Source organism: Buteo buteo, chromosome 25 (assembly GCF_964188355.1).
Source record: "Buteo buteo chromosome 25, bButBut1.hap1.1, whole genome shotgun sequence".
Taxonomy (NCBI): domain Eukaryota; kingdom Metazoa; phylum Chordata; class Aves; order Accipitriformes; family Accipitridae; genus Buteo; species Buteo buteo.
Window position 1 is genome coordinate 3,873,319 of NC_134195.1, and position 22,658 is coordinate 3,895,976.

The 22,658-nt window shown below is 39.1% G+C and overlaps 2 protein-coding genes across 4 annotated transcripts in view; both read right to left on the reverse strand.

Annotated features, from left to right (window-relative positions):
* CCDC138 (coiled-coil domain containing 138) overlaps window positions 1–11,611 on the reverse strand; it is a 42,072-nt gene extending 30,461 nt beyond the window's left edge. Inside the window, exons 1-7 of the mRNA XM_075057427.1 lie at window positions 11,543–11,611; window positions 9,396–9,456; window positions 8,606–8,744; window positions 7,747–7,862; window positions 5,088–5,272; window positions 3,943–4,101; window positions 390–509 (exon numbers count right to left, since the gene is read on the reverse strand). Of these exons, the coding sequence (XP_074913528.1) occupies window positions 390–509; window positions 3,943–4,101; window positions 5,088–5,272; window positions 7,747–7,862; window positions 8,606–8,744; window positions 9,396–9,456; window positions 11,543–11,611 (849 nt within the window). The remainder of the gene's footprint in view (window positions 1–389; window positions 510–3,942; window positions 4,102–5,087; window positions 5,273–7,746; window positions 7,863–8,605; window positions 8,745–9,395; window positions 9,457–11,542) is intronic.
* A 1,230-nt stretch (window positions 11,612–12,841) lies between these two features.
* Window positions 12,842–22,658, reverse strand: part of RGPD4 (RANBP2 like and GRIP domain containing 4) — a 34,165-nt gene continuing 24,348 nt past the window's right edge. For 2 of the 3 annotated variants that reach the window (XM_075057460.1, XM_075057458.1), the window contains 9 exons: window positions 21,840–22,007; window positions 20,324–20,416; window positions 19,225–19,421; window positions 18,481–18,715; window positions 17,850–17,948; window positions 17,542–17,684; window positions 15,660–15,933; window positions 15,181–15,515; window positions 12,842–13,420 (listed from right to left, as the gene is read on the reverse strand). In XM_075057460.1, the coding sequence (XP_074913561.1) occupies window positions 13,115–13,420; window positions 15,181–15,515; window positions 15,660–15,933; window positions 17,542–17,684; window positions 17,850–17,948; window positions 18,481–18,715; window positions 19,225–19,421; window positions 20,324–20,416; window positions 21,840–22,007 (1,850 nt within the window). In that variant the 3' untranslated portion in view covers window positions 12,842–13,114. The remainder of the gene's footprint in view (window positions 13,421–15,180; window positions 15,516–15,659; window positions 15,934–17,541; window positions 17,685–17,849; window positions 17,949–18,480; window positions 18,716–19,224; window positions 19,422–20,323; window positions 20,417–21,839; window positions 22,008–22,658) is intronic. The other variant, XM_075057459.1, reaches the window with a different exon arrangement.

Genomic DNA, 22,658 nt, shown 5'->3' on the forward strand with positions numbered 1-22,658 from the left:
AACTTGAAGTTAGAAGTACACATGCTACTTTTTATTTAATAGAATCAGCGCAGCAATTCAGCACAGGGTGGATTCTATTATGTTATAAAAGACTTCCTCTCCATCCACTCTCAATTTGCTTCAGAGGACATGGATTTGTCCTTCCTAACAATTAGTTGTTGCTATTGGGTCAGAGGAGTAAGTCCAACCTTTTTTTATACTTTAAAAGATTAGAAAGGCTAAGTTTCAAGTACTAGAAAAAAGTGCAGAAAGTACTTTCAGTCACTCATACAATTCTTGTCTTACAGAAACAAAAAATCAGCAATTTTGCAAACTTAAGCTGTTCAAATATTTAAAATTGTTGACTGTAACTTATAAAATAATTGATAACAGGAAATAACTAATTTTACCTGTTTTCTTAAAGAGTCATTCATTTCCTTCAAGGTGTCAAATGATGACTTCAGCCTCCTATTTTCTTTAGTTATTTCTCTCAAGGCTTCTGTCAGCTGCTTAACTTCTGCCTCGTGTTGCTATAGAAATATCGAATTTAAAAACTTGATTTACAAGAGACTATTTTAGAAACAATTCTAAGCTAAGTTCCATTTTAGTGTTAAAATAATAGAACAAACTTTTGAAGATCGAGTTTGTAATTCTGCACGGCCAAATTTGCACATTCAACCAGTAGTGAGAAAAACAACATCCACACTGCATATTAAGAAGAGTCTATAAAGAAACTGATAGGAAGGTGCACAGCCTATTGCTCTTATTCTTTCCAGATTCTACCCAAAACAGATTATATCAATATGTAGATTTCCCAAACAAGTCAGATGTGGGTAGTGTTTGTGAACTAGAATAAATGACAAAGCTTTTATTTACAGCTTATTCTTCCATATAATTACAAAAAATTGTGATTCTGTTTTGCAGCAAATTTTGAGGTTTCAACTAGTTTTTCTGGCTTAGCTCACTCTGAATCACGCAGAACAAGAAACTAATCCTATGCCTCATAGACTAGCGCTCTGGTTTACAGCACAAGCATATGAATTGTTAACTACAACCTTCATATCCACTTCTCTTTTCCCTGAATCTTATTTTAGATTGAGTCTTCTCTGGACACCAGTGCTCTCTAAGTACCTCAGATTTGATAAAATGGCAAAATTTTACTTTACTGAAAATATTGCAGCTATATGTACTTACTATCTTTCATTTCTCCCCTTCCATGAATTCGCTACTCTTCACTCATTCACCCACTCATTCTCTACTTTTCCATTTCCAGTCATAACCTCTCTTCTTACATGTGCAAATGACAAAAATAAAGCACAGTAGAAGTTTAAAGGATGCAAGCCTTGAAGACGCCCTTCTCTATATTTCTGCTTGGAAGCTCAGTAACTTCCATTCCAGCTGTACAAGAAAACCATCTACAATTCCTCTTTTCCTCAAATGCCGCTCTTCTGCAGCCAATAGGATCAGAACAGCTGCAGGCAGGACGTTCTTGTCTAAAGCACCTACCCACACTTGCCTAAGAAGACAGAGAATAATAGAATCATTTAGGTTGGAAAAGCCCTTTAAGGTCATCACTCCAACCGTTGACCTAACACTGCCAAGTCCACCACTAAACCATGTCCTAAGCACCACGTCTGCATGTCTTTTAAATACCTCCAGGGATGATGACTCCACCACTTCCCTGGGCAGCCTGTTCCAATGCCTGACCACCCTTTCGGTGAAGAAATTTTTCCTAATATCTCTCCCCTGGCGCAACTTGAAACTGTTTACTCTCATCCTCTCATCTGTATGAAATGACAGATCCCCTTTTCATACCAATAAATAGGCAGACGCTGCCAACATCACATGGAATGTTTCACTTTCGTTTTCTATATACACAGTTAAGAGCTTTAAATAAAGTTAGATAGCTCCTCTAGGAAGAATCAGTAGAGAAAAAAAGGTAAGAAAAACCAATTCAATTGTTAAGCCATAGGGTTGTAAGTGATGCCAGGATGTCTAAGCCATCCACTTCCATAATCAAATCGGGTGGTGTCATCCATATCATAACCAGCTATACCATTTCACTCCTGCCAGATGTTTGCCTAGTCTCTTCTTAAGTCCCCCAATACTGGAAACACCGCAGTCTTACGAATCTACCTGTTTGTGTGCCTAACTATTTTTGTTAGATCTAGTTTTTCCTAATACTTAATCTAATTTTCCCTTACTACTACTACTTCTACCATGTAGAAGTCATTCTAGTCTAGTCATTCTAGACATGAAAAAAATACTAGTTTCTTCCTCTTTGTGGCAGCCTTTTATGTAGCTGAAGATTGGCACATTCACCCTCAATTCATCCTGTATGTTTAACCCATGCATCCACTCATCAGCCTCTATTTCTGTAGCTGATATGTCCATTCAAATGCAATACTGTACACGTACACCTTCTGAATAGTATACTGTTTTTTTCAGACCTGCCACATCTTCAATTTGTCAAGATCAATTTTAATCCTAATATTCTATTTCAGCATGCTTGAAATTCCCCCTCACTTGCTATTTTCTTCAAATTTAATAAATGTGCTCTTTCTCACTGTCAAACTTCTTATTGAAAATAGCAAATAATACCGGACTGAAAAGATATTCCAGAATCTATGTGCATTCCTTCAACTCTACCATGAACTACTGTCTCACTACAGCTTTACACCAGCTGCAATTATATATATATATATATATTATACTTTCCTAATATGATTATGAAAATGCCATGCAAAAACATATAAACAATTTCTGTTTAAGTCCAGACATATATATAACTACTACTCCTCTATTAGCAATGCCTGTTACCTTGCTGTAGTGGAAATGAGACTGATCTGACAATTTATGATTAACATACACTAGTAGTTATTTATTGCATTGTTTTCTGCATTGTGCCTCCCATGGTTTGGTCATAGCTTGTTTCAGGATTTATTTATTTAGAGAACTGACAGGAAGTTGATGGCTGTACAACACTTTCCCTTTTGAAAAGAAAGGCACCACATTTTTTAAGTCTTCTAATACTCCATTTGACCTCCACAAATTTTCACAGATAAACCACTAATTCTTCCTGGGTTTTCATCAGCCAGTTCTCTAACTGGTGTAACGTTCTTATAAGCTTATAAGATTTGAAACATCTAAATTAAGACCTTAACCTATTCCTTCCCCATTCAAAAGTTGAGGTCCTACTCCTCTGATGCCCTTTTCCCCTTTTTAACATGTAGTCTACTCTCCCTCAACAGCTTGTGGGAAAGGTTTATCTGCACATTTCAAAGAAGTGTAATTTCTCAGCTTATGGTTTTGATACAATGTATGTATACTTAAGGACTTCTCTTGATGACCTTCCGGATAATAACCAAAACTTTCCACAAGATGTAAATTCAATAGCAAACGCTCACAAGAACAGTGTTGTTAATTACTACCTTTTCTTATAGCAAAATCATACAATTTCATTTCTTCCCACCCCCCCAAAGTTAGGTTGATCTTTTCTTCCTTTGAACTTTTTGAATGTTTTTTTTTGCTAACACTCTCTCTGCAATAGCTGTTATGTCTTAAGATCTCATTGTGTCTTAAAGCCTTCCCAAGGAAATCTACTTCAACTACAGCTAATGCAAAGATACTCATTGAAGTTACATACAATTACAGATCATAATTTTTCTCTAATACTGGTCATACAGTTTTTGCTATTTTAGAAACAAGTCACCTTCTTTTCTAAATTGTAACAGTAAAATGTACGTACGCATCAGACAACTAAATGCACCACCCTGAAACAGAAGCCACACAAAACCCCTAACAATATTTTTTGGTACTTTTTACGTAAACCTTTCATTTGGGGATTTCAAGCACTTTAAAGAAATAAGCATTATATCCAGCAAACATATGATGGCTGAAGATAAGTACAAACGAGTTAAATGGCTTGTAGAGCAATAAACATCATTAAATATGTTACTGCACCTCTTTTATAATGCCAAATTTTGTGTGAACTTCTTCCTCAACACCTCTTATTTTAGCCAAAGCTGCTTCATGTCTAAAAAGCAATGCTTCTCGCTCTGTTAGTAAATGCTCTCGTTTCTGCAGTTGCAGAGCATACTCCTGCTGTGCTGAACTTTCTTTCTGGATCAAGAAAAAAAAAAAGGTGAAATGGCTTTAAAACCCATGAAATTGTCACAATTTATACTGAATTTGAATTTTTTCTCCCAGAGATACGCTAAACTTTTTGTAAAATCATAGAGTCTTACACAATAGCTTACTAATTAAAAGTATCCTGATGGCCATCTATGTTCAGCTTCCCCACATGTTAACCCAAATGACTTTGATGTGTGTCAGGATGGCTTGGCCTCCCAAAATACAAAATTCAACCCTATACGGTTGTTCAAGTATAAACCTAGAGAATTAAACTTAGGCTTTTGCTTCCAAAAGTTTTGGATTAACTGTAAGACAAAACAGAGTCTGATGTGACTGTCTACACTGCACACTAGATTACTATATTGTTTTTTCAAATAGTGGGAAGCATCCCTGAAAAAGTGGTGAGGAGAAAGAGATAAAAAATTATTTTTATCTCATATGGTGCAAGAGACAGTCCTGGCAGGGAATCTAGCAGAAGCATGGGAGCTTCTGGATAAAACAATACAGGAGGTTCTCTGCTAGTGGCCTAGGCCTGCTAGGGGATGAACTGTTGGGATTCCCCAGCAGCACAAAAGTCGAGATAAGGCGGAATGGAGGGGTTTTGCAGGAGGCCGTGAAGGCAGGCACTCTCGAATGCCTAGAGCCAGGAGAATAGCTTCAGATGCTCTCAGGAGAAGCAACGGTTGCAGGTGCTTCCTTCCATGTCCACAGTGCATCACAACACCTCCCTCAAGCTGAATTTTATCTGATCTACCCACTATGCAAGTCAAAGCACCACTACTGAATCAGTGAATTAATTTAGGGGAAAAGGCAGATGATGACAGAGATTTAGTGTGTAAGTCATTGTCATTAGTATAAGTAATAGTAATAAGTAATAGTGATTTAGTATATAAGTAATTTCCGAATTCCCTGTCAAAAGTGAGAATCTTCATAACATTACTCAACAAAATTTTTAAGGTGATTCCAGTTCCTACCTGGAGCTTCTGATGTATAAGAAATAATTCATCATAAATTTGACTGATGTGAGGTGGTATTAAGCCTTGACTATAGCATGCTTGAGCATCAGTTCCACTCACAATTTTCCTTACCAAACCACCGGTAATATTTTGGTCTCTATTTTCTTGCATATTTGCCGCCAAATGGGATGGTAAGTTGCTGCCTATGGAAAGAAAAAAAAACATTTTACATTAAAAAATTAGTCCTAGATAAATGATGACATGATTGTTGCTCCAGAACAGTGAAAATTTATTTTAGGCATTTAGAGTGACAAGTATAGAGCAAGAGGTACCAAAATGAGACAATAATCTCTTATAGAATTATGGAGATTGCTCAAAGCTGTGTTCCATGACTTGTTTGAATTGATCAGGGATCAATGATCAATGGAGTTTTATAAGTAAAACTATGCCCTCCACTCAATACAGAAATCCCACAGATATCTGTGTGAAATCTATGCTCAGACTGAATCATAATGTAGCCAAAATCTTCTATTACTTTTGTAAGGGCTTCAGGCAAGTGATTCACTGCTGACTAGACCGTGGCCCGACATCTAAGTTAACAGAACAAGACTTAAGAAACTACTGGACACAACATGAGAAACTGCTAGACATGACAGATTACAGCATAAGAAGCTGATGAAAGTTGCAGATAGTACAGTGAGGAACGGCTGCATTTCACAAACAGTCAAATGGCCAAAATTCACAGATAACTGAAGGGAAGCATTGGGATCTTTTGGTGAGCGATGTCTTGCGAGGCCAACTGCACCTAGGTGCCACATCAGACCAAGATTACCTAGGTGACAGTATCAGAAATACAAATTTGATCCTGTGCTGGTTTTGGGTGGGATAGTGTTAATTTTCTTCATAGTAGCTGATATGGGGCTACATTTTGGATTTGTGACCAAAATGGTGTTGACAACACAGGGATGTTATAGTTATTGCTGAGCAGTCCTTGCACAGTGTCAAGGCCTTTTCTGTTTCTCAGCCCACCAGCGAGCAGGCTGGGAGTGCACAAGAATTTGGGAGGGGACACAACTGGGACAGCTGACCCCAGCTGACCAGAGGGATATTCCAGACCATATCATGTCATGCTCAGCAATAAAAGCTGAGGGAAGAAGGAGGAAGGGAGGAGATTCAGAGTTTGTCTTCCCAAGTCACTGTTACTTGTGATGGAGATGGCTGAACACCTGCCTGCCCATGGGAAATGGTGAATGAATTCCTTGTTTTGCTTTGCTTGTGCGTGCGGCTTTTGCTTTACCTATTAAAGTGTCTTTACCTCAACCCTTGAGTTTCTTCACTTTTGCCTTTCTGATTCTCTCCCTTCCTACTGGGAGGGAGGTGGGGAGTGAGCAAGCAGTGCGTGGGGCTGAGGTGCCTGCAGGAGTTAAACCACAACAGGTACAGATGTAGCAAAACTCAGGCTGATGAGGAAAAAGTAATTAGGGATAGGTTGTTTATTTGGCAGACAACTACAGAAGAGAAAAGAACAACAATGAGAAGGAGCATCAAGAAACAGCAAAAAGGTTACTGGATAAGCAAATGATGCAATCAGGGCTAATTGGTGGTAAGCATTAGGCAGCCCTGTGGTTGATCATCCATCACAGCTGGAGCTAGACAAGAAACTAAACCTGTTGCTCTGCCACAGTGCGTCTGCTTCAGGGGTGAGGAAGGAGAGCATAACTAGTACAATGCCACACAAATCCTAACAGAAACAGACAAAAAGGGAAAAGAAACCAGAAAAAATGTAGTCATAGCTGAAAGAAATGTGTGTGATATTTATCAGAGTTTTGTGTTTATTTTGCCTTTGATCCCAAACACTGTAAACTATGCATTTTTCCTGGTGCAATTAAATTCTTTCTTTTTTTCTTTTCAGAAAGAATGTGTTTTCAGAAAGCTGTCTCTCCCCACCCATTTAATACAACTCTGGGTGAGAGTCTATTACAGTTGCATTGATCTGTTCTGCCTGGCTTTGAGATTCCTTTTAACCCCTTTGGGGCTGGTTAGCTAGCTATCTGTCTCCACACCTTCAAAAGAATACATCAATGTTCGTCTAAACCTAAAACTCCCCACAAGAGACAGAGCTACACCGATTCACAACTCCTCCGATTGCTGCAGCATTTTCAAACATTTGCAGTGAATGAATGCCAGCTGGTCCCTGCTACAATCTTCTAGTTAGAATTTCCTGAGTTAACTCAATAACATAATACTCTCCCTCTACCCATTACTAGTTTTTCATCCTTAAACTGACTAAAGACATCTGACTTAACAGAGTTGTAGTATTTGTTAATGCAGCTAGCTACTTAAAACAAAATAAAACAAAACAAACAAACAAAACCCCCCAAACTCACCCTGTTTCTTCTTTTATTTTATAAAGTTACCTGGCAGCCAGTTTCATAAAAGGTTAATCTTTCTTTTTAAAATGCATGCTAGTATTACATAAAGTATGTGTGGACCTCCTAAACTAATTCTAAAGGAGTTACTCATACTTACATGAAAGGTTAAATCCTCAAATTAAAATACACTTGAGCTGGCTATGGTATTTCTGAACTGAATGGAAATACATTTACTAGAAAGTTTTTTAAATTACATGTTGTACTTCACAGAGTTGCAAGAATATTTAAAATTCAGTATTTATTACCTGTTTCCACATATATAGCTGGATTTTGAACTGCATCAGTTTCAGAGCAATTCATGGACTTTTCTTCTATTTCTAGACCACTTGAATCACAAAAAAAATCTTGCTCATCACCAAAACTAAAAAAAACCACAAAAATGCAATAATCTCAAATTACTCAGACCCTTTCTAACATGCTACACATAGAGCACTGAGAGAAGTCTGTATAAAAATGTAAACATTGCTCAATCTAAGATTTTGATATTTGATAACAAATAGCAGAGTTAAATCATTTGGATGGAAAGTATTATTACTCACAAGGTTTTAAGCACAACAATTAGTAATGTTGCTGACTTAAAAGTAACAATAACTAGAATTTTCATGCTGTAAGCACATGTATGCAGTAGGTAAAACCAACACTCTTCTCTCACCACCAACCACCAAATTCGAGGAAAGTTAAAAATACAACCCCCCCTTTTTAAATTATTTTTTAGTATCTGGTGTAAAGTAGCCCTGAAAAGAGATTTCTTGGATTTGGAATACAATTATCTCTAAATATACTTAAAGCTGTTCATCAGTCTGAATTATTTGCTTTCCTCTTAGTTCAGTTTATATCACCTAGTTCAGTTTATAACATCGCTGTATCCCATTAGCAATTCCAACATACACAGATTAGATTAGAAAGTGAGCGAGACAATGCTCCTTATCAAAATCAGCATTCACATTATTTCATAGATCAGCCACAAATAGTTCTTTACTTAACAAGAAAACAAGAATCTTAAAACAACTTCTGGATCTGTGTAATCTGAACATATTGTTTATTCATGGTTTATCTGGATTATGAGAGATGATAAAGGAGAGCTGCAGAGAAAACACCTCTTACCAATCCCAGTCTTCAAAACTTTGCAGGAAATCACTAGAAGATCTGATGATGTTCTCTTTTCCACTTTCAACAAATTCTGACTCTAAAGAACATTTGGATAAAGAAATAGTGGTATTTTCCAGTGAGCTGTCCATATCACCTGGAATATATATAATAGTAACAATTTTATTTTGCATTTGAGAAACTGATATTAAGAAATCGACAAGCGCTTATTGCAAGTGCTTGCCGTGTAATCATATAGGTTTAAGAACCAAAAAACCACTGATGCAGTCTAACAAACGAATGAAGAATTATAACAGCTTAAAACTATAGGACGAATTATTTAGTTTTCAAACCAGATTTGTCTTTCTGAAGTTTTATAGCTTGCCTTCATAAACTAGTTTTTCTATAACCAAAGTCTGATAAATACATTGTGTTACCCTGCTGTCCACATGCACCAGCAATGTGTGTAATCTCGAGAAGCCCAAAGACATTCTAAATATTAAACATATATGCATCTTTAAATTAAAGCCAAATGTATGCATTATGAGGTGGACTGCTACCAACTACTTCAAGCAGGACTTAAACACAAACAGGTTGGGAACCATCGTTTTAAAGCACCCTTTGTGCTCTTTATGTGAATATTAACATTCCCAGGCTGACTCCCAGATATCACAAACCCCTGATCGAGAATATCTACCTATTTAAAATGAGAAAATACAAAACTACTTAAAATAAATTTAGGAATGATACACTTTTTAGTATATATTTTCCCTGAAAAAGACATCAAAGCACCATTGTTTGCTATTACCTTTGTATGCTAGGAAGTTTCTGCTCTTATATTTGGTGTGTAATGCTCCTGAAAGGCAATCCTACAAGAAAGCACAAACCCACTGTAATACAGTCAGAATTTTCAGGGACAGCGAATGTTACAACTTACTCATTTAACAGTTACAACACCTTGTGACAGAACTCTTTCTACAAACTTCTGACTTTGAAAAGGGAATTGGGTTTTTTTTCAATATATAAATGTAAATGGCCCTCATTAATACAAAGAGGCAAATGTATTCCCCACAGTCTGGCAATAAAATATTCATAGTGTTACATGTTAAAATATTTGAGAGGCTACAAGACACTATGAAGACAGTAACATAAAATAAAGGCATAAAAGTAGGATCAGGTAGTCACGGAAACAGTGCCATCTATCTTTATATCTAGGCTTTTCATGTCAAAGTTTCCTGCTCTGCTTTTTCCTAACTCGTAACTACATACTAAGAAAACAAATGACACAAGTATCAGGCTACAATCAAATCAATTCAATGTACATTAAAAAAGATCAGACTCAAAGCAGGTCTCGTGATCTTAGCAGTGTTTCACTGCATCTCTATGCTACGCTCTAAATGATCAACTGCTGCATTTTCTTGTACTTAAATACTGCTTTTTAATGAAATAACAAAACACACAAACAAATCTAGAATTCCTTTCCTTGCAAGCATTATGCTTTAAAGTCTCAGTGGCAGTTTTTTAAAGATAACTTCTGAAAATTGTTTTTTCCTTAAAGAACAGTTCTGTAATTCAAGCAGAATATTCCCAAGGAAAACACAGCATCTAGAGCACCACAAAATGCTACCCAAGTTGCGAATCCTTCTGGAGGAACTAAGGGGCAGATACGTCCAGATTTTAGCTGCTAAAGAACTCAAATCCTCACCTCATATTTCGGATGGTTCCTGATCCTAAAATGGCAAGTCACACTTCCTCAGGAAAAAAGGCTGATTTCTGTATTCATTTGATGATTCCCAGGACCAGCTTGATCTCCCAGTCCAACTATGTGTCTAGCTCAAATCCAGCTTTCAATCCCTCCCAATCTTGGCTGCTCATGGGTATTTTTACAACATATTACATCCCTTGCAGCATGAGTCTGAACACTTAAGGTGTTGGACACAGTGGAACCATTTGACCCATGGAATACAGATGCAAGAAACTGCAAAAACTTGTCTCAGTGAAAGAAAACAGACTTCAGACAAAATAAAAGCAAGTGCCTCGCCAGTGAGTATTCCTTCCACAAAGTGTCAAAGACTTTTGAAACACCACCATCTGGGAGAGGTCTTTGCTGCTGGGTTTTTAGGCAGATCAGTTGCCTGTTCTACTGTGCAGACCCATAAATGCTTATGTCAGCACAAGTAATGGAAACGGAGGAATCACAATGCTGTTCCTTCGTTCATATGGGTGCAAAGAACCTGGCATTCTCTGGTGTAAGATATCATTGCTTTACCTCTGCAAGGGAATGATACCCATCGTAATTTACTGTCTGGTCATTACGGCAGTCTCTCACGAGCTATGGGTTTGATTCTCCTCTGGTTGACCAGACATGGAACAATTTCCTGCTCCCTGAAAACAGAGCTAATCGCTAGCTTTACAATCACAAACACTCCTAACGCATTCTAAGTAAGGCTGGCAACTGCTGTGGCAAAAGAAGATACGAAAGAAATGAGTTATCCTATTATATATGTTTTATACAATGCCTAGTATACTGTTCCTAAGCGGATTCACACACTATCTTGCCCAACTGGCAGGCACCAGAAGGTTTTAGGCAAAAACTAAGTGCCAAGCTGCTCAGATCGTGTTTTGAAAACACACAAAACTTCGAATTGCGATTTCCAGGGAAATTTCAAGTTCAGAGAAGGATGACTCCAGCCCTTCCACTGCAATGCAACCAGAGCAGAGGGACAGGGGTAGGACTAGAAAGAAGACGCTTTCCACGTAAGCTCCCAAAGTCTGTTTAAATCCCGTTTTTTGGCTCTCACCGCCGACACGTGTACGTAATACCACAGCGCTTACAAGGAACCCCACAGAAGAAACTCCCCGGCCTCCAAGCGCCTCAGGGATGAGGCGCGGAGGAACGGCTTTCCTCCTCCTCCTCCTTCCTCCCACCTCCCTCCCCAAGCCCTCCCGTCTCACCCCCGCCGGCCCTCGCAGGTAGCGCCGCTGCAGAGGCCGAGGGGAACGGCTGAGGCCGGGGCCCGCCATTCCGCACCGCCCGGGCTCGAACCAACCGCCACCACCGGCGGGCGGCGGGCGCAGAGGGAGGGCGGGAAGGCGGCGGCGCGCAGGCGCAGAGCCGGTTGCCCCGTGGAGGCGGGAAGCGGCGGCTCCTGAGGAGAAGCGGCGGCTCCTGAGGAGAAGCGGCGGCTCCTGAGGAGAAGCGGCGGCTCCTGAGGAGAAGCGGCGGCTCCTGAGGAGAAGCGGCGGCTCCTGAGGAGAAGCGGCGGCTCCTGAGGAGAAGCGGCGGCTCCTGAGGAGAAGCGGCGGCTCCTGAGGAGAAGCGGCGGCCGGTGCTTCCCGCCGCCCTCGGGACAGGCCCACCACAGCAACGGGCGGTTCGGTGGCCCCGGCGGGACAGCCAGCCCTTCCCGCGGTGGGGAGGGGGGGTAGGCTCCAGCCTCACACAGCCGAAGGTGGTTGGGGGTAGTGTTCTGCAGTCTAATGCTTGGGGAGGAGCTTTGGGGAAGAAGTACTGCTATCCTGTGGAAAAAAACAAAGCAGAACAAAAAAAACAAACCGAAAACAACCCAAAAAACAGCTTGAGGCTGCATATTTCCAACTTGCAGACCGTAACGTCAGATCCGTGACACTGAGGAAAAGAAACCCTTGATAATGCCAGCACTGAACTGTAGATTAAAAGTTTAAAAATAAAAAAACCCCAACAAACCCACACTTATGCATATTCACTATCAAGAGACAAAGCTTTAAAAAGATAAACCGACCCTGGCCGACGCACCCTCCAGTTACTCGGTTCTGCAGCAAGGTCAGCGCAGTCTGCCTCAGGAATCGGAGCCAATATAAACATTTAAGATAGCCAGGAGAGCCACATCATAGCACAAGCAGTGGGTTATACTGCAGCATATTTCAGGCAAAATCCAGATGTTAAGTACATGCTTTTCACTCAGCTAAGTCATTTAGAAATATTCTATGTACAACAAAAAAGTTGGTACAGTTTTCTAGCAAAATACCGATCAAAACATTTAAGAACCATTTTCAGCTTTCAAATACTGAAGTGCTCTTGAGGGACTTCAGACCTGCTGGCTGCCTCAGCTTACTTTCCACAGATTAAACACATGAAGTTCCAAAGGCCTTCAGTTTACTGACCAGCAATTAGCACTTACAATTTGCATATTCAAAATAGAGATCTAAGAGAGCAGGAAGACAAATTAGGCAAGCTTTCCTTTTTTTAAACAAACCAAAAGGGAAGACAAGACATTTATTTTAACAAGACTAAGATTTAATTTTTAAAATTTGACATTTAATACAAATATGTCAGGATAACACAAATACACCTGAAATATGCCAGTGTCTGAACTTTTTATTTAACATGCAAAAAATCAATTGGAACACATAAAAACCCCACCTATAAGCTGTAATTTTACATTTATACATCAGAAGTGTCCATTTTAAGAAGTTGAAATAATTAGTCAATAACATCTAAATACTGATTTATACTGCTAGAACATCTGTATACTCAAAGCAATAATTCTATATTTGCCCACAGTCTGTAATGACAATTCTTCCATTTACTAGCCCTTTAGGAGAACCAAAGGATTCAATCTTTTTCACAACATCCATTCCATCTTTCACAAACCCAAATACCACATGCTTGAAGTCCAAGTGTTCTGCTTTTTTAAGTGTTATGAAGAACTGAGAATTATTCGTATCCCTGCCCTTATTTGCCATTGACAACAATCCAGGACCAGTGTGTTTCACTTCAAAATTCTCGTCTTCAAATGCTGTTCCATAAATTGACCGTCCACCTGTTCCATCATGGTTAGTTATATCGCCTCCCTTAAAAAAAAAAAAAGGGCATTAACTTACAAGTGCCCAAAACATACACCAACAGCACAATTATATCTTTCAACAGTAAAGACTTTGCTTTGGAAGAACTCATTCTTAGTTTTCACATTTAGATATAAGGCTTCCCAGCTTCAGCAGCTTTGTTCATTTTAATGGAAGCAGTACTGGGAAGTTTATCCCTTGTTTATTCTGAACACAGCATTTTATCTTCCTGCTCCACATGGGGACCGCTCCTCTAGGCCTGTCTTTCCCACCGCCTGCTTCCTGCATCACTTGGCCCTGACAGCTGGGACTTGTGTTATCTCACTGAAGGCCTGTCCTTGCTTAGTCCCTGCGGGCACAGAATGGATCACCTGAAAAAGGTTAAGGTACCAGTGACCAGTAATTTCTTGCTTCTGTGCAGGCAGCAGCTTTTGCCATGTTACTGCTTGTTCAGGAGAGCAGCTACTGCTAGTGAGCAGCGTATTTTGTCTTTCTGCAAGGCAGCAAGCTTCTGGCTCACTATTATAAAAGTGACAGTATAGGTTATCATATCTTTGAAGGAAAGACTTCTCTTTGAAAAGCTTCTCACTGTACCTGGAGAAAGTTTAGGCAAAGCAGAGCAAACTTAGATTATACTAATTTCATGTGGTAAAAGCTCACTTTTTGTCAGGATATGCATGGTGCAGTTAACTGTTTTAAAAGCAAGCCTGCTCCTTACAGGATGTGGAATACCCTGAAACAAGCTTAAACACTAAATGAGCAATGCTGCTTTCCTTATCAGAAAGGCACCAACTTTTAAGGAAAGAGCCATAAAGGGCATACTTCAGACACAGGTGATACCTAATCAAGAGACTGGATTATGTTTTATTCTGGTGACAAACCATTCATATATTACTGACTACTGCTGAGTTTGTAGAAGGTCGCACCTCATCTTCAGGGATGTAGTGACATGCAGGAACATCAGTTTAGTAAGGAAGCTGGTTCATTCTGCCTGTTACAAGTCACTGAAACTCACTGAATCAATGAGAATTTTAGGGAAGGAAAGGTCTATCTGAGCTATGATCAATCTCCTAAGCCTTCACCATTTATGAAGAACTTGCTAGTGCTACCTAACACAGACAGAGATTTAAAACCAACACTGCCTACATGGTGGGTTCAGATGCACTTCAGGCTGATGCTCCTGGTGAAAAATTTGAGTATTTTAAAGGAAGAGGCCACTGCATGATAATGAAATCTAGAAGACTTCTTTTCGATGGGAACTTGAGCATCTAAAATACTCGGAATATCAGTTTTAAGTGCACATAATCTGAAACACAAAGTGCACTTTAAAATGTAAAGGAAGCCTGGAAAGTAAATGTTCTTAGCAGGTGAGCATACAGAAGTTCTTCTCTGTAGAGAGAGAAGGCTGAATGGTAGTTTGGGAAACCCTACTTCCCTTGGTGTTCCTGTTCAACAACAGGCCCCTTGCCTATTGTAAGGGGAGATCTCTATCTCCTATTTTCCTTCCACACTAACACGGCAGCACTAGGTAACACTGAAGGATCAGGCAGCTGGCAGACACAGGTAAAAAGCATTTGGCTTAGGGCAGCCACATGCAGCTTGCATCATTTCTCATCTCCTTGTAGGGAAAGGGCAGATGAGAATATCTTGCACACTGGATTCATGCTGCCAACAGGAACGTGCTATCCCATAAAAGCGATTTTTGAAGTGCCATTGTTAGTCAAGATGCATCTCATTCTCTCAATGAAGAGTCTTCCTGTTATGCTTACCTGACACACAAAGTCAGTGACTATTCTGTGAAACCTGGAGTTCTTGAATCCAAATCCTTTCTCTCCTGTGCACAGGGCCCTGAAATTTTCAGCAGTTCGAGGGACAATATTTGAAAACAGCTCCATGGTTATGTGTCCTAAAGGTTCATCATCAGCAGAAACTTCAAAATACACAACAGGGTTGGTGTCCTTTGACAGTCCTGCTGCCAGAGATAAGTGTCCTTTCTGAAGTTCTGACAAGCTTAGCTGGCATTCTTCAAACCTCCTCTTGAAAGAATTAGCCATTTCTTGGCTTTTAAATCTGACTGCAAGTTGTTCTACTTTTACTTCACCATCTGAAAATAAATCCGAGAACAGGTTTCTTTAGTTCTATTCAGTATAGTCAGAAACAAATAACTTTCATCTTATATAGTTGCCAGGGAAAACCAAAGCCACAGAAACTCAGATGACTTAAAAAAAAAACCACCTGAAAAACTCACCAGCATAATCTGTGGCTGTCCAAATTAAAGCATTGTTTGATGTATCAGAGGGCACTAAGTTCATTTCTTTGGTGATGACATGGTTTGCACAAACTTTAAGAACTTGGTCTCTTCTCATTAGGACTCTATAGTATTTCTTCTGTGTATGGAAGAGGATCTTTATCTCTCCAACACCACGCTCCTTCCACTGAGTAGCATCCCTGTCCCACCTGTAAAGTTTTGCCCTCTCTTTGAAGAGAATTTCTTCATCTTCTTCTCCAGATTTTACCTCCACCTAAAAAACAGCACAGTAGAGTACCTGTGATTTCCCAGAGAGCTGCTGTCACCAACATAAATAAATAGTATTGCATACACTTATGATGATTCTGACATATTACAATGGAAAATTATTCAATGTGTTCCATTCTCCAACACCATATCCATCATACCCCAAAACAAGTAAAACATCTAGCCTTTTCAGAATTTAAGAGCCCAAGAAATTCCACTGTTTGAGATTAATTATAGCACTGCAATACTATTTGGCCATGCTGCATATGGTTTTGGTGGGTGTTTGTTGGTTTTTGCTTTGAGTGTGGTTGGTTCGTTTGGTTTTGGGGGGGGGGGGTTGTGTGTGTGTATTTGTTTTTTTCCTTTTAAAAAAAACCCCACTATCAAGTGTTCTGGCAAGTTTGCCTGCAAAGTTTCAGGTTTGCTGAATGATGTGCACACTGAGAAGTGAAGATACAGTACTATTACCATGGCAGGTGTTGCCTTTTGAACATTGTTAAAGAACTTGATTATTTGCATTTGAACAGAATAAACACCAACTGAGCATAACAAACTTAGGCCTGACAGCTGTATCTCCTCCTCACTTTATGTATGCATATCACTGCCCTCTAACCTCCTTTAGTTAACACATCTGAAGATAACGGAACACTTGAGAGAGAACTGGAGGAATACATGACAAACAACTATTTGTGGAGGGAGAAATGAGACTGGAGAAGAAGCAAGTAAGGGGAGAAAGTAATAGAATCCATAATATGACACACAGCTGAGCAAAGGTATACCACATTTTGAAGGTGATCGAAGACCTGTTAAGAACTACATCAGATTTGCTGTCCAAATTAAAGGACACTGCATACTATTTATTTGTGCTCTATTTGTCTTGCTTAATAATTATACTAATCTGTAATTAAATTATTTTATTTATAGGAAAGCCAGACAATATGACTGTAACACCAGAAAAGTTTGAAATGGTTATTAGGCACACTGCAGCTAAATACCAAATCAAGACATAAAAAACTGTGTGAAGGCTCACTCAGCAAGTTATAAAGCTACCTTCAAAGTTGAAGGTTCTCCTACTTCTTGAAAAAAACTTATTTTCAAACTAACAAAGTTTGTTCCCTTAGCCCTCAGGTGAGGTTAAGTGTACTACATCTTTATTGCTTAGTGATTCTAGAAATCTCTTGCCTAGCTTAAAGTAAAAATTTTAAGTTGGCGTGACTTTCACAGAACTGAATCTACAAGTCATTGATACAGAGCCACAGCTGAATTGTATTACCACTAAGTTATTCGGTTCCCCCCCTTGGTTTTCAACTGTGCTATAATGAATCAGCTTTAGCTTTTACAAGTTGTGTACAAATTTGCATACTGATCACCACTCAGACAAGGTACAATAAAATAAACGTTGAAGATTTTGACTTATGCACCAGACCCTTCCCCAGTGCTAAGCTGTACTAGGATTTAAAACAGCAGGTGTTTCTACATAGTTAGGGCAAGAAATACAGAACAAGGCACACAACACGGAAGACAAAGTTAGTCAAGCAAAGCATTTTTTAAAAAATTGCTGTGTTAGCAGACATGCTTATCTTAATGTTGTTTTATATTCCAGAAGTCACCTTACCTCTGGTAAAGACACAATTGGCTCAAAGTGGATGTCATCACTATGTACCACCTCATCATCACTACCACCTTCATCTTCATCTGCTTTACGGGCTGTCTCCCCAAACACAGCTGCTCCCGTATTCGCCCATTTGAAGTTTTTATCTACAATTAAGAGTTACATTTTAAACTTTGTGTAGTTCTTTTCCTCTTGACAAAAACTTGCAAAAAACTTAACTGATTGATCAGTAGAAATTTGGTGCACAAAATGTATATTGTATGAAGCAGAAGTCCAGCTGAGTGTCTGTCTTGGAGACTAGTTTAACTCACCTTTTGAGCCAAAAGCAAAGTCTCCAGAGCCTTTGGAAGCCAGATCTGCAAATGACAAGCCTGCAGTACTGCCGAAACCAAATGAGATGATTCTGTTTTCTATCAAATAAGAAGGAAAAGTCAAAGGTTTTTCTCTGCCTTTCTTAAAGAAAATGCATTTCATGTTATATAATCAAAAGCATAAACTGGAGAAGTCTTTACAGTATTTTTATCTTCCAATAAATTTAAAGTTTGCACGACACTTGTCATAATGACAGTCCTTTATTATGGTTTAAAAGAAGGGCTCAAGACTGTGTGAGACAGTTTCAGCACACCGTTATTATGCAGATCTACAGAGGTCTAATAAGTATTCATATGGCATTTAACCATAAACTAATGAGAGAAAATACATCATATGTAACTAGTTCAACAGACACTAGCATTGCTCTGTAGTAGTGCCATTTGAACACAACGGAATTTGACGTATATAATTATTTTAATCCCCAGTCACATTTTTACTAGATTGGAACTCATGCTCCTAATTCCATATTGGTACTACTTGTCTCCAAGGCAGCAACTATGAGACAAACTAATCTACAGAAAAGCATACTTACATTCCGCCCCCCAAAACAGAATGCACCCCTGACCCTACCTTGTGTTGACTCTGGACAGTCCGAATCACTTTTTTTAGTTGACAGGTCTACAGGTTTGTCATCAGCTCCTGATAAAGTCTGTGATACAAGCACAGTCTCCGTGGTGGAATCTGGTTCTTCACTGTTGGTAGCTGACTGGACAGATACTGTCACCTCACCAGTTGATGGAGTAGGTCCTTCTTCCTTACTGGTACAGACTAAGTCAGCTGAACTTGTAACTTCATTCTCCTGGGACTAATACAAAAAGTAATAAGAAAATAAGCTAGAAGAGCCTAGTATTCAAACCACCTCCTCAGGAGATTAAGAACAGTCATTTTAGAAAAAAAAGACCATCAAGAAAAATTGCTGTTGTAAGCTTTCTGAAGTTTTACATTACACTTAACACACAAGGACATTAACTTGACGAAAGACTTAAGTATCTTTGAAGTAGTACGCTTTCAAAAAAATACTATTACTTCCTGAAATCAATTAGTCCTTATATACATGTTAGGAGTGATTTTACTAGCCAAAGCATTTTATGCTTTATGAGAACAGCTGCACCTCCTTTCTCTTCCCAAGGAACTTAAGGTCTAAGCTTCCGTTTCAGTGTTGGCAAAGACTTGAGTCACAGCCACAAGAGTCAAGTAGTTTTTTCCCACTGGATGTTTTAGGTCTCACAAGGTGAAAACTATGTAGTCTCACACACATATGAAGTAATTGTCCAAGTTTAATCACAAAAAGTTCCGTAAAGATTTAGTTCTTACTTTTGTTTCTTGAATTTTAACTTCTGTCTGAAAGTCTTCTGGACTGTCATCCTCAGTATCACTGCTGACACCACAGACAGATGTAGAAGGAACCTGCAGAGTTTCTGCTTTAGCTTTCTCCTCAGGAGTTGGTTTCTTTTCCCAAGTAGTAGCACATTCTCTTTCACTGTTGAATTCACTTTTTCCTGCGATGCCTACTGCAAAGAACAAAAGTTAATGTAAAACAGCAGGGAAGGCAGCTAAATACTGAAGTAATTTTTGGCATCTACATTATAAAATAACCTCATGATAGCCAGAGCAACCTGAAGTAAGACTTCAAGAGTTTTTCAAATAGCATTACTGTTTAAACAGTGGAAGTAAAGACTAACTAACTTAATCCCACTCAGGGTGACTAGACTCGGAAATTCATCATACATAGTTTTCTACTGCTATCAGGGAATTTCCATGCAATGATGAAGAGTTCAGTCTTGCAGCTGCTGCTACTAATAAATTCCTCCAACATTTGCTCATATTTCAGATGGCTAAACATATACTACCCCTTGCTAGCACACATCCTCAAAAAAAACCCCAAACTTCACTTCCAGAAGTATCTACCCAGATTTTCAGTTATGCAACATTATAGTCTAAGGCACAACCAAAGTAGACATAAATACAAGCAGCAAATTCAATCTTCGACACCTGTATTTTTAGTATAAAGATGAAATATCTTTTTTTTAGTTGAACAATATTAACTCATAAGTTTAACTTAAATTGACTATCTGCAGAAATAGCAAGTATTCACAGATGTAGACAATTCTCCTCTTGTATAGTTATCATGCCAAGCTGAATTCTTCATATTCAGAAGAGGAGGCTCAAGGGAGGACAACACTTTCATGTTCTTGTTTAGAGGCCAACTGAAATGTACATTTCTCATTCAGGTACCACTTTACTGCTAACTAACAGTTCAACATATTGAGCTTAAAGCTGTATTTTGAGATGCAGCTTTTCTGCTCCCAGCATCAGTGCTTCTAAAAACTATCTCAGTGCCCACGTGTCCTTCAGATTCAGAGCTTATGTTTCAGTATATAAGAAGTTTTAAGTACTGGGTTTTAAGACATACCTTTTACAGGTTCTTGCAATTTCTTCTTCTCTTCTGAATCACTGGGATACAGTCTTCCATTAAGTTTCTTAACAGCTGTTTCATAGTCTTCATCTTAAATACAGGAAACAAGTGTTAAGCTCTCAGGCATCCTCTAAGTACAGAGAAGTCTGCTAAGCCCTTCCGACTCACAAGCCTAGCAAGCACACATAATTTTTGCTTATGTTTTAAGAGTTCCACAGGTCAGTAGGTAAGCTTTCACTTCTTATTTTGCATACATGTGCCTCGGTGTGCTACTAACACTTTTCTCAGCCTGGATTGTTACAGACGCATGGCACGTGTTTTTAGAAAACATGTTTCTTACTGAGTGATGTTATTAAGAGTACCACTAAACAGAATTAGGAAGGAATACTGAAAATCTTTTATATAAAAACTAGCAAGCTCAGATATTTGGGGGGGGGGGGGGGGGGGCTTGTCTTCTCCCATTTTCTGTTGAATACAATGCTTCAGAACTTCCAGTTAACATATTTGCTGCTCAATAAATTAAGAGTCATTTAGTTGCATTGCAGTAAGTTTTGATACAAAATATGTCCAGTTTCAGTGTTAGGAATTTGCTTTAGAAGAAAAATAAACCATTAGTCTAGCCTTTACGGAACCTGAGCATGTTCCTTTTTGATAAAGACTGCCTTGTATTTGTCTCTAAAAATAGTTACAGAAGTAAGCCTCTTGCTCAAATATCCGATTGTTTAGTCTTACCTAACCAACTGCATTGGTAATATGAGTGTGAACACCCAAAAGACACCGGTACAACTTTGCTTTAGTCATTCCTGGGCCTCCACTGTAATATTGTCTTGAAGAACTGAGTGTACATCTTTAGCCATAAAGAAGATGGTAGGATTATTTCCCATCAGTCCAAACAAAAATACTCAAGTGTCTAATGGTTCTGATAGTATTCACAGAATATCTCAAGTTGGAAGGGACCCATAAGGATCACCGAGTCCAGATCCCTGTTCCTCGCAGACTACCTAAAGCTGAACCATATGACTAAGAGCATCGTCCAGATGCTCCTTGAACTCTGACAGGCTTGGTGCTGTGACCACTGCCCTGGGGAGCCTGTTCCAGTGACCAACCACCCTCTCTGTGAGGAACCTTTTCCTAATGTCCAGTCTGAACTTGCCCTGACACAGCTTCATTCCATTTCCTCCTGATCACTGATCACCAGGGAGAGGAGATCAGCACCCCTCCTCTGCTGCCCACCTTGAGGAACTTGTAGACCACAATGAGGTCACCCCTCAGCCTCCTCTTCTCCAAGCTGAACAAACCAAGTGACCTCAGCTACCCCTTGTAAGTCCGGCCATCAAGGTCTTTCACCATCTTGGTCACTCTCCTCTGGATACACTCTAGTAGTCTGATGTCCTTCTTGTATTCAGATGCCCAAGACGGCACACAGTGCTTGAGGTGAGGCCACACCAGTGCAGTGTATTACACCCTTTCCCCACAAAAAGGCAACACAAAGATCAACTTTGGCACTCCTTACCATCATCCTCGTCACTCACATATCCAGGCTTATTCTTGTAACAGAAGAAGGTTGAAGGTAGCTTGAGAAAACCAGCAAGAGCTCTCTGTTCAGGGGTAGGTGTTAACTCGTAAACTATTATAACTTCATCAGATGGAAGATCATCTTCTGCCACTGTCGTCTTCTCAGCTTTTTACAGAAATTGAACAAACCATTAAAACAGAATAATTTCATAACAGGGAATAACAGTAACCCCATACTGCTGTTATTACAGAACTGAATTAAGTCTAAGGCGGTTCGAAACACATTTGGAGCCTACATATTTTCTGTTGATCCACAGGAAACAAATCAAAGTTACAGGATGCTAGGACAGAGCATCCTGTTAAAACTTAAGGAATTCTAACCTGCATGCCCAACTACATCCTGTTCTATTGCCTTTGAATTCAAGCATCAGAACAGAAACAAACCTGCATCTTTATATTGTTACAAGGACTATTTAACTAAGCCTTCATGTCAAACAAAATACACCTATGGAGTAGAGGTATATAGGTGTTATCTAGAGAGAGAGAGAGGCAAACTTCAGGCCTGAAAAAAAGAAAAAATGAAGTTGTCTACAGCAACATGTCCTACTGCATTGCTTAAAAGTGCTTTAAATTCTACAAAATTTTAAACAGCAACCGAATAGAACTTATTTCAGATTACCTATAGGAAAAATGATCTTTTTATTAGCTAATCTCAATTTAGCATAATAGCTGTTGCTGAAACTTTTATTGTTACAGAAGTAATTTTTAGTTCCACTTTGTTAAACAACAAAAAATATTGCTTTCAGTCTATTTAACT